This window comes from Phyllobates terribilis, unplaced genomic scaffold (genome assembly GCF_046119375.1).
Source record: "Phyllobates terribilis strain yellow unplaced genomic scaffold, ASM4611937v1 Scaffold_10__3_contigs__length_209671492, whole genome shotgun sequence".
Lineage (NCBI taxonomy): Eukaryota > Metazoa > Chordata > Amphibia > Anura > Dendrobatidae > Phyllobates > Phyllobates terribilis.
This window is the reverse complement of record NW_027362770.1, coordinates 185,256,622-185,269,174: the sequence shown is the minus strand read 5'-3', so window position 1 is coordinate 185,269,174 and position 12,553 is coordinate 185,256,622. Positions and strand designations below refer to the sequence as shown.

The following is a 12,553-nucleotide window of genomic DNA, read 5'->3' as shown; positions in this document are numbered from 1 at the left end:
TATAATAAAGAAATCTGTTTTATTCAGTCCAATCACAGCAGAGGCCAGGGGAGTCTATAGGGCAGTACGGGTCATGTGATGCGGTTAGGCCACGCCCAGCAGACTCTTGACGCTTTGCTTGTAGAGGCTGATGCTTTCCTCACTCTCGCCCTGGTTGCGCAGGTTCAGCATGGCGCGGCGGTACTCCTGCACGCCGGGTGATTGGAGGATCTGTTCGCTGGAGGGGGAGTCACCGGGGGTCCTGGAGAGCGTGTCCAGGACGTTCTGCTGTGAGCGACTGCCCTCCCAGACGTACTCCTCCATGTCACTCTCCTCCCTCTCGCTCTCCCATGCTTCCGTTTTCTGTCAAATACAAGAAAGCGTCATGTATTGATGATTAACTAGGAGCTGAAATCTCCCAGCATCCTCAGTGCCATCCTGTGGCTGACAACATGCTTGCTGACTGTTTCCAGGAAAAGCAAACTGGTGCAGAAAAGTGAATGAATATTCAAAACTGCTTGTAACTTGCAGCTTTGGATGTGACTAGAGCATATACTGAGCTGACTGTAGGAGAGGTGAGTGTGCAACTGTTCTCTGTTATCAGCCACTCCACAATACAGAGGGGAAACTGACTGTAGGACGGGCAAGTAAGCTATTGCTTCCTGTTATCAGCCAGTTCATGATGGGGAACAACTGAGTGTGGTGGTGAGAAGGCAATTGCTCCCTGTTATCAGCCACCTCAGCAGCTGACTGTAGCAGGCATTAACGTGATACCATCCATGTGTGACTGATAACAGAGAGCAATAGACAGGCTGCACCCCGTAGATCTCCAGGTCTACCACACCCAGGATGCCGGCAGCAGTGAAGACATGCTGGGAGTTGTAGTTCCACGACAGGTGGGGAGGCGCGATCAGCGGACGGTCGGGAGGACGGGCTGTGACTCGGGGGTAGCCGGGATCCCCCCCTGCGTCCTGCAACCCAACACAGGCCCTCGCCCCGGATCATGGAAAAATCACAAGTGTCACCGAGGCTCATAAAATATGCAGAGCAATCAAAGGCGAATCATCCGACGAGCAGGAGCTGAAATATTAACGAGACACTGAAAGGTAATGAAAGCGCCAGGAGGTTTGTGTACAGGGAACGGCCCGAGATCAGGTGGCGGAGCGCAGAACGGGGGAGGACATCATAATGACAGCTCCAGACAGGAGCAGTACCACCACACGGCCAGCAGGGGGCACCACCCTCAATCACATAATATATATGTCCTGGGTTACATCCTGTATTATACCCCAGAGCTGCACTCACTATTCTGCTGGTGTAGTCACTGTGTACATACATTACATTACTGATCCTGAGTTACACCCTGTATTATACTCCAGAGCTGCGCTCACTATTCTGCTGGTGCAGTCACTGTGTACATACATTACATTACTGATGCTGAGTTACATCCTGTATTATACTCCAGAGCTGCACTCACTATTCTGCTGGTGTAGTCACTGTGTACATACATTACATTACTGATCCTGAGTTACATCCTGTATTATACTCCAGAGCTGCACTCACTATTCTGCTGGTGGAGTCACTGTGTACATACATTACATTACTGATCCTGAGTTACATCCTGTAATATACTCCAGAGCTGCACTCACTATTCTGCTGGTGGAGTCACTGTGTACATACATTACATTACTGATCCTGAGTTGCCTCCTGTATTATCCTCCAGAGCTGCACTCACTATTCTGCTAGTGCAGTCACGGTGTACATACATTACATTACTGATCCTGAGTTACCTCCTGTATTATACTCCAGAGCTGCACTCACTATTCTGCTGGTGCAGTCACTGTGTACATACATTACTGATCCGGAGTTACCTCCTGTATTATACTCCAGAGCTGCACTCACTATTCTGCTGGTGCAGTCACTGTGTACATACATTACATTACTGATCCTGAGTTACATCCTGTATTATACTCCAGAGCTGCACTCCCTATTCTGCTGGTGCAGTCACTGTGTACATACATTACATTACTGATCCTGAGTTACTTCCTGTATTATACTCCAGAGCTGCACTCACTATTCTGCTGGTGCAGTCACTGTGTACATACATTACTGATCCTGAGTTACTTCCTGTATTATACTCCAGAGCTGCACTCACTATTCTGCTGGTGCAGTCACTGTGTACATACATTACATTACTGATCCTGAGTTACATCCTGTATTATACTCCAGAGCTGCACTCACTATTCTGCTGGTGCAGTCACTGTGTACATACATTACATTACTGATCCTGAGTTACATCCTGTATTATACTCCAGAGCTGCACTCACTATTCTGCTGGTGCAGTCACTGTGTACATATATTGCCTATCCTGTATTATACTCTGGAGCAGCGCTCACTATAATGTGTTACGCACCCAGGCCTCGTGGTAGAGGACGGTCAGCAGGTACAGGGCGTAGTCCTCATTCTGTTTCCGGACCGGACACCTGGAATGAGGCAGAGTTGTATCAGTCGTGGACCCCAGTATCGCTGCTGTTATTCGGGGGTCTGCAGCCGTCTCTGGGGTCGGTCCTACCTGTCGGTGCGGATGGTGAGGGTATCCTCCTCGGGGTTGTACCGTGGCCCCACAAGCTTTATCAGCTTCCTCCTGGCATGAGTGTCCAGGTTCAGAGTGCAGAGCTTCACCTGCGGAGAGGGTCCCAGGTTTAACGGCTGCCGACCCTGAAGACCCCCGGAGTGACCGGACCCCACCCACCTGTAAGGTCACAGCTCGAGCCTCTGGGTTGCGGAGCGACGGTCCGGCGGACAAGTAATCCATGTACTGGAGCTGGATGGGAAAGTGTCGGCTGCAGGAATCATCGGTGGTGAGCGCCGCCGGCCACGCGGTGCAGAACTCTGCGGAGCACAGAAGAGATCAACGTCACATCCGGAGCTGCAATCACAGCTCTGCCGCATCCCCGCCCCCTTCACTCGCAGCTCTGGATGTGACCGGAGCAGGGGAGCTCTCTGTACCTCTCAGGACGGCGCAGTGCTTCTTGATGGCGGCCGGCGTCAGGTGCAGGAAGTTGGGAATCTGGAGAAAATAGAAGATGCAGAGGATGCTGGGAGTTTTAGTCTGCGCCGCGGGTTCCTGGTGTGATCCCCTGCCCCCATACCTTCAGCAGCTCCAGGTTCCCCGTCTTCTCGGGGGGCGCCGCCTTCTTCTTGGGATACCCCATCCGCACGGGCAGCGGGACGGCGGACGGCCGGAAGGAGGCGGCAGAGGGGAAGACGCTGCTCCACTCCTGCTCCGGGGGCATCTTCTCCGTGCGAGGAGGCGGGACCTGAGGAGTGATTGACAGGCGGTTATCTAGCAACAGAACGCGACACATACAATGTATCAAGCGTGAGGGGGCGGAGCTCTGTTGTGATATTGGGGGCTCCAGCTGTCGTATGGGGGGACTGCAGCTGGGATATTGGGGGCTGCGGACCCCTCTCTCGGGGCTTCTGCTCCGGACCATCCCCGCTCACCTCTCTCCTCTGCAGATTTCTGTGTCCGGGACGTTTTCTGTGAGAGCCTGAAAAATAAGACACCGGAGAACAATCACTCCCATCCTCCCTCCTATATGTGCAAATGCTGGGGGTTGTAGTTCTACCTGACTGGGTATGCTGGGGATTGTAGTTCTACATGACTGGGGGATGCTGGGGGTTTGCCATCGTATTTGCTCTGTCTTTGATCATGGCGCCATCTCCTGGTGAGCTGATCAGCTGCTCATTTAGCCACAAGCAGCTCCCACAATGCCCCTCACCTAATGCTATACCAGCCCTATAAAGTCAGAAGCTGCCTGAAGGGTGCAGGCGTGTGGGGTGGTTGCATGCGTCTTCTTGCATAAAGTGGCTTTGGCGCTAATTGGCAGTTATTTCAGAGGCCGTCAGGCAGGAGTCAGGTAACCAACACTTTGACCACTTACTCTCTTTTAACTAAGTTTTTGTTAGTTTTCACTTTTTCCTCTATAGTCCTCCACTTTCTAGTAACCCCTCTAATCCCTACACCTAGTAAGGAACTCTTCATTTCTCCCTCCATCCTCCCCATCCATCTCACCTCCTCCTCAGAACTATTCCTCAACATTCAATCCTGTGTCTCCCAACACAGACAGCCACCTCATGCTCTCTCTCCTGCTCCCACCTGCTAACGCTTTCTCTACTCCTCACTGTTGGCAACATCTCTCCGAATCCTGGTCTTCCTTACCATATCCCCACAGTCACTTCTACCTCCTATCCACGGTCTACCACAAACTCTCGCAACCTTTCTAACCTCATTCCCATCCACCTAATCCCCGCTTACCCAGTTGCACTAACAGGAACTTTCTGGAACGCTCGCTCAGTCTGCAACAAACTTTCCTACATCCATGATCTTTTCATTACTAACAAACTCTCCTTCCTCGCAATCACCGAAATCTGGCTCACCCCCTCTGACACGGCCTCCCAGTCGCAGTTTTGTATGGCGGATTCCATCTTTCTTATGCCCCCCGCCCCACTGGCAAGCATGGTGGAGGAGTAGGTTTTCTCCTGTCAAACAACTGCTCCTTCACCCAAATCCAACTGCCACCCTCCGTTACCCTCCCCTCTTTGGAAGTGCACTGTGCGCGCACCTACTCCCCCCTCCAACTGGCCGTCATCTACTGCCCCCCAGGACCAGCCACCACTTTCTTCGACCACTTCACCACTTGGCTGCTTCATTTCCTTTCCACTCACATCCCCACTATCATCATGGGTGACTTCAACATCCCCATTGACACTTCCCACTCGTCTGACTCCAAGCTTCTATCTCTTACTTCATCCTTTGGCCTTGTACAATGGTCTTCTGCCCCCACTCATAAAGATGGACACACTCTGGACCTCATCTTCACTCGACTCTGCTCCCTGTCTAACCTCTCTAACTCTCCTCTCCCACTATCTGACCACAACCTACTTACATTCTCTCCTCTCCAGGTCCACAATCCCCCATCCAGAAACTAGCACACCCTCGCAGAAATCTCAAACACCTTGACCTACACTCACTTTCTGAATCCCTTCTCCCTCTTACAGACAAATTCCTTACACGATGCAGATGCTGCTGCCACTTTATATAACACCACAATGGCTGCAGCTCTCGACTCGATCGCCCCTCTCACATATACCAAAGCTCACACAATCAACAGACAACCCTGGCACACCAGCCTGACTAAAGAACTGCGACTGGCCTCCAGGGTTGCAGAGAGGAGATGGAAAAGGTCCCACTCCAACGAGCACTTCATCGCATTCAAACAGTCCTTCACTACCTTCAAGTCCACAATCACAGCAGCAAAACAAACATACTTCATCTCTCATATCCTCCCTGTCTCACAACCCTAAATAGCTATTCAACACCTTCAATTCTCTCCTCCGTCCCCCAGCACCTCCTCCCTCTTCTCTCATCTCAGTCGAAGACTTTGCCTCATTCTTCAAGCCGAAGATTGATAACATCAGACAAAGCTTTTGACTAAAGACCCCACAGCCCCTCCTCACACCTACTCAATCCTCCTCCTCCAAAACCCGCTCCTCCACCAATACAGAAGATCAACTTTCCTCTTTACTCTCCAAATCACACCTCACCACCTGCAAACTTGACCCAATCCCGTCCTACCTCATCCCAAACCTTACCACTATCTTCATCCCAGCCCTAGCCCACCTCTTCAACTTGTCACTAACAACTGGGGTCTTCCCCTCATGCTTCAAACATGCCGCAATCACACCCATCCTCAAAAACCCCTCCCTTGACCCATCCTCTCTGTCTAGCTATCGCCCCATATCACTTCTCCCTTTGCCTCAAACCTACTAGAACAACACGTCCATTCTGAGCTGTCCTCCCACCTCTCCTCCTGCTTCCTCTTTGACCGCCTGCAATCTGGCTTCCGGCCGCATCACTTGACTGAAACTGCCCTGACTAAAGTCACCAATGACCTACTGACCGCCAAATCCAAGCGACACTACTCCATCCTCCTCCTCCTGGACCTGTCATCTGCCTTTGACACAGTGGACCATTCCCTCTTACTACAGACTCTCTCATCTCTCGGCATCACAGACTTGACCCTATCCTGGATCTCCTCATACCTAACAGACCGAACTTTCAGGGTCTCCCACTCACACACCACCTCCTCATCTCACCCAATATCTGTCGGTGTCCCCCAAGGTTCAGTTCTAGGACCCCTGCTCTTCTCCATCTACACCTTCGGCCTGGGACAGCTCATAGAGTCTCATGGCTTTCAGTATCACCTCTATGCTGATGACACACAGATCTACCTCTCTGGACCCGATATCACCTCCCTACTAACCAAAATCCCACAATGTCTGTCTGCTATTTCATCCTTCTTCTCTGGCAGATTTCTAAAACTCAACATGGATAAAACAGAATTCATCATCTTTCCACCCTTTCATTCATATCCCCCATCTGACCTATCTATCAACGTCAATGGCTGCCCACTCTCCCCAGTCCCACAAGCTCGCTGCCTTGGGGTAACCCTGGACTCTGAACTCTCCTTCAAACCACATATCCAAGCCCTTTCCACTTCCTGCCGACTCCAACTCAAAAATATCTCCTGGATCCGCACATTCCTCAGCAAAGACTCTGCAAAAACACAAGTGCACGCCCTCATCATCTCCCGCCTCGACTACTGCAACCTCCTGCTCTGTGACCTCCCTTCTAACACTCTCGCACTCCTCCAATCTATCATAAACTCTGCTGCTCGACTAATCCACCTGTCCCCCCGCTATTCCCCGGCCTCTCCTCTCTGTCAATCCCTTCACTGGCTCCCCATTGCCCAGAGACTCCAGTTCAAAACCCTAACCACGGCATACAAAGCCATTCACAACCTGTCTCCTCCATATATCTGTGATCTAGTCTCCCGGTACATACCTGCACGCAGCCTCCGATCCTCACAAGATCTTCTCTACTCCCCTCTTATCTCCTCCCACAATCGTATACAAGATTTCTCCCGTGCTTCCCCCCTACTCTGGAACTCTCTACCCCAACACATAAGACTCTCGCCTACCGTGGAAACCTTCAAAAGAAACCTGAAAACCCACCTCTTCCGACAAGCCTACAACCTGCAGTAACCCTCGCTCCACCATACCGCTGCACGACCAGCTCTACCCCCACCTACTGTATCCTCACCCATCCCCTGTAGACTGTGAGCCCTCGCGGGCAGGGTCCTCGCTCCACCATACCGCTGCACAACCAGCTCTACCCCCACCTACTGTATCCTCACCCATCCCCTGTAGATTGTGAGCCCTCGCGGGCAGGGTCCTCGCTCCACCATACCGCTGCACGACCAGCTCTACCCTCACCTACTGTATCCTCACCCATCCCTTGTAGACTGTGACCCCTCGCGGGCAGGGTCCTCACTCCACCATACCGCTGCACGACCAGCTCTACCCTCACCCATCCCCTGTAGACTGTGAGCCCTCGCGGGCAGGGTCCTTTCTCCTCCTGTACCAGTCGCTGACTCGTTTTTGTTCAAACTATTGGACTTGTTGTTTGCTATATATATCCCTACCACATGTAAAGCACCATGGAATAAATGGCGATAAAGTAATAATAATAATGATGGGAGTTGTAGTTCTACATGACTGGAAAAAAGCTGGGGGTTGTAGTTCTACAGGACAGGGGCATGCTGGGGGTGGTAGTTCTCCAGGACTGGGGGAAGCTGGGGGTCGTAGTTCTCCAGGCCTGGGGGAAGCTGGGGGTCGTAGTTCTCCAGGCCTGGGGGAAGCTGGGGGTCGTAGTTCTCCAGGACTGGGGGAAGCTGGGGGTCGTAGTTCTCCAGGCCTGGGGGAAGCTGGGGGTCCTAGTTCTCCAGGACTGGGGGAAGCTGGGGGTCCTAGTTCTCCAGGACTGGGGGAAGCTGGGGGTCCTAGTTCTCCAGGCCTGGGGGAAGCTGGGGGTCCTAGTTCTCCAGGACTGGGGGAAGCTGGGGGTCCTAGTTCTCCAGGACTGGGGGAAGCTGGGGGTCCTAGTTCTCCAGGACTGGGGGAAGCTGGGGGTCGTAGTTCTCCAGGCCTGGGGGAAGCTGGGGGTCCTAGTTCTCCAGGACTGGGGGAAGCTGGGGGTCCTAGTTCTCCAGGCCTGGGGGATGCTGGGGGTCGCAGTTCTACAGGACAGGGGCATGCTGGGGGTTGTAGTTCTACAGGACAGGGGGATGCTGGGGGTCGTAGTTCTCCAGGACTGGGGGAAGCTGGGGGTCATAGTTCTCCAGGACTGGGGGAAGCTGGGGGTCGTAGTTCTCCAGGCCTGGGGGAAGCTGGGGGTCCTAATTCTCCAGGACTGGGGGAAGCTGGGGGTCGTAGTTCTCCAGGCCTGGGGGAAGCTGGGGGTCGTAGTTTTCCAGGACTGGGGGATGCTGGGGGTCGCAGTTCTACAGGACAGGGGCATGCTGGGGGTTGTAGTTCTACAGGACAGGGGGATGCTGGAGCTTGTAGTTCTCCAGGACTGGGGATGCAGTTCTACAGGACTGGGGGTAGTAGGTCGCCATTACAGTACGCTGTGAATGTAGTGTAGTGGGCGGGAGGTGTCAGGAGCTGCTGGGTGCAGTAGTTCCTCCACCATGTTCCCCGCAAATCTCCGTCCTCACCTGACACCGCCGGGACCGCACTGCAGCCCCGCACCAGCACCGAGGAGACGGCGGAGCCCTGAGGGATCACAGAGACCCGGAGCAGCACGGAGGCCGCCATCATTACTGTCTGCGGACGGCGAGAAGAGAGGGACAAACTGCGTGAGAAAGCGAAGTAACGAGGGGGCGGAGCAATGGGGAGGGCAATGACGTCCATCAGAGCAATACACGTCACATCCACAGTGCCCCCATAATAACAGTGACATCCACAGTGCCCCCATAATAACAGTGATATCCACAGTGCTCCATAATAACAGTGATATCCACAGTGCTCCATAATAACAGTGATATCCACAGTGCTCCCATAATAACAGTGATATCCACAGTGCTCCCATAATAACAGTGATATCCACAGTGCTCCATAATAACAGTGATATCCACAGTGCTCCATAATAACAGTGATATCCACAGTGCTCCCATAATAACAGTGACATCCACAGTGCCCCCATAATAACAGTGACATCCACAGTGCTCCATAATAACAGTGACATCCACAGTGCTCCATAATAACAGTGATATCCACAGTGCTCCATAATAACAGTGACATCCACAGTGCTCCATAATAACAGTGATATCCACAGTGCTCCCATAATAACAGTGATATCCACAGTGCTCCATAATAACAGTGATATCCACAGTGCTCCCATAATAACAGTGATATCCACAGTGCCCCATAATAACAGTGATATCCACAGTGCTCCCATAATAACAGTGATATCCACAGTGCCCCCATAATAACAGTGATATCCACAGTGCTCCATAATAACAGTGATATCCACAGTGCTCCATAATAACAGTGATATCCACAGTGCTCCCATAATAACAGTGACATCCACAGTGCCCCCATAATAACAGTGACATCCACAGTGCTCCATAATAACAGTGACATCCACAGTGCTCCATAATAACAGTGATATCCACAGTGCTCCCATAATAACAGTGACATCCACAGTGCCCCCATAATAACAGTGACATCCACAGTGCCCCCATAATAACAGTGATATCCACAGTGCCCCCATAATAACAGTGACATCCACAGTGCTCCCATAATAACAGTGACATCCACAGTGCTCCCATAATAACAGTGATATCCACAGTGCTCCCATAATAACAGTGATATCCACAGTGCCCCCATAATAACAGTGACATCCACAGTGCCCCCATAATAACAGTGATATCCACAGTGCCCCCATAATAACAGTGACATCCACAGTGCTCCATAATAACAGTGATATCCACAGTGCTCCCATAATAACAGTGACATCCACAGTGCTCCATAATAACAGTGATATCCACAGTGCTCCCATAATAACAGTGATATCCACAGTGCCCCCATAATAACAGTGACATCCACAGTGCTCCCATAATAACAGTGATATCCACAGTGCCCCCATAATAACAGTGACATCCACAGTGCTCCCATAATAACAGCGACATCCACAGTGCTCCCATAATAACAGTGATATCCACAGTGCCCCCATAATAACAGTGATATCCACAGTGCTCCCATAATAACAGTGACATCCACAGTGCTCCCATAATAACAGTGATATCCACAGTGCCCCATAATAACAGTGACATCCACAGTGCCCCCATAATAACAGTGATATCCACAGTGCTCCATAATAACAGTGATATCCACAGTGCTCCATAATAACAGTGATATCCACAGTGCTTCCATAATAACAGTGACATCCACAGTGCTCCCATAATAACAGTGACATCCACAGTGCCCCCATAATAACAGTGACATCCACAGTGCTCCCATAATAACAGTGACATCCACAGTGCTCCATAATAACAGTGACATCCACAGTGCTCCCATAATAACAGTGATATCCACAGTGCCCCCATAATAACAGTGACATCCACAGTGCTCCCATAATAACAGCGACATCCACAGTGCTCCCATAATAACAGTGATATCCACAGTGCCCCCATAATAACAGTGATATCCACAGTGCTCCCATAATAACAGTGACATCCACAGTGCTCCCATAATAACAGTGACATCCACAGTGCTCCCATAATAACAGTGATATCCACAGTGCCCCCATAATAACAGTGACATCCACAGTGCTCCCATAATAACAGCGACATCCACAGTGCTCCCATAATAACAGTGACATCCACAGTGCTCCCATAATAACAGCGACATCCACAGTGCTCCCATAATAACAGTGATATCCACAGTGCCCCCATAATAACAGTGATATCCACAGTGCTCCCATAATAACAGTGATATCCACAGTGCTCCCATAATAACAGTGATATCCACAGTGCCCCCATAATAACAGTGACATCCACAGTGCCCCCATAATAACAGTGATATCCACAGTGCTCCCATAATAACAGTGACATCCACAGTGCTCCCATAATAACAGTGATATCCACAGTGCTCCCATAATAACAGTGACATCCACAGTGCTCCCATAATAACAGTGACATCCACAGTGCTCCCATAATAACAGTGATATCCACAGTGCTCCCATAATAACAGTGATATCCACAGTGCTTCCATAATAACAGTGACATCCACAGTGCTCCCATAATAACAGTGACATCCACAGTGCTCCCATAATAACAGTGACATCCACAGTGCTCCCATAATAACAGTGATATCCACAGTGCCCCCATAATAACAGTGACATCCACAGTGCCCCCATAATAACAGTGACATCCACAGTGCCCCCATAATAACAGTGATATCCACAGTGCTCCCATAATAACAGTGATATCCACAGTGCTCCCATAATAACAGTGATATCCACAGTGCTCCCATAATAACAGTGACATCCACAGTGCTCCCATAATAACAGTGATATCCACAGTGCCCCCATAATAACAGTGATATCCACAGTGCTCCCATAATAACAGTGACATCCACAGTGCTCCCATAATAACAGTGACATCCACAGTGCTCCCATAATAACAGTGATATCCACAGTGCTCCCATAATAACAGTGATATCCACAGTGCTCCCATAATAACAGTGATATCCACAGTGCTCCCATAATAACAGTGATATCCACAGTGCCCCCATAATAACAGTGACATCCACAGTGCCCCCATAATAACAGTGATATCCACAGTGCTCCCATAATAACAGTGATATCCACAGTGCTCCCATAATAACAGTGATATCCACAGTGCTCCCATAATAACAGTGACATCCACAGTGCTCCCATAATAACAGTGACATCCACAGTGCTCCCATAATAACAGTGATATCCACAGTGCTCCCATAATAACAGTGACATCCACAGTGCTCCCATAATAACAGTGACATCCACAGTGCTCCCATAATAACAGTGATATCCACAGTGCTCCCATAATAACAGTGATATCCACAGTGCTCCCATAATAACAGTGACATCCACAGTGCTCCCATAATAACAGTGACATCCACAGTGCCCCCATAATAACAGTGACATCCACAGTGCTCCCATAATAACAGTGACATCCACAGTGCTCCCATAATAACAGTGATATCCACAGTGCTCCCATAATAACAGTGATATCCACAGTGCTCCCATAATAACAGTGATATCCACAGTGCCCCCATAATAACAGTGATATCCACAGTGCTCCCATAATAACAGTGATATCCACAGTGCTCCCATAATAACAGTGACATCCACAGTGCTCCCATAATAACAGTGACATCCACAGTGCTCCCATAATAACAGTGATATCCACAGTGCTCCCATAATAACAGTGACATCCACAGTGCTCCCATAATAACAGTGATATCCACAGTGCTCCCATAATAACAGTGACATCCACAGTGCTCCCATAATAACAGTGATATCCACAGTGCTCCCATAATAACAGTGATATCCACAGTGCTCCCATAATAACAGTGACATCCACAGTGCTCCCATAATAACAGTGACATCCACAGTGCTCCC

At 50.3% G+C, this 12,553-nt stretch overlaps 1 protein-coding gene across 1 annotated transcript; it reads right to left on the bottom strand.

Annotated features, from left to right (window-relative positions):
* MRPS35 (mitochondrial ribosomal protein S35) lies at positions 1-8,759 on the bottom strand. Its single transcript, XM_073650350.1, has 8 exons — positions 8,604-8,759; positions 3,487-3,533; positions 3,132-3,299; positions 2,989-3,049; positions 2,732-2,871; positions 2,552-2,661; positions 2,393-2,462; positions 1-342 (listed from the first exon to the last, which is right to left on the bottom strand). The coding sequence occupies exons 1-8, from the start codon at positions 8,704-8,706 to the stop codon at positions 85-87; spliced, it is 957 nt and encodes a 318-aa protein (XP_073506451.1). The 5' UTR covers positions 8,707-8,759; the 3' UTR covers positions 1-84.
* Positions 8,760-12,553: the final 3,794 nt, after the last annotated feature.

Bases quoted from the DNA above. Each gene is read 5' to 3' on its own strand.
- MRPS35 (XM_073650350.1), bottom strand. From the start codon at position 8,706: ATGATGGCGGCCTCCGTGCTGCTCCGGGTCTCTGTGATCCCTCAGGGC. The intron at 3,534-8,603 runs GTGAGGACGGAG...CTTATTTTTCAG, and splicing joins TGCGGTCCCGGCGGTGTCAG to GCTCTCACAGAAAACGTCCC. The intron at 2,872-2,988 runs GTACAGAGAGCT...TGTGCTCCGCAG, and splicing joins GCACTGCGCCGTCCTGAGAG to AGTTCTGCACCGCGTGGCCG.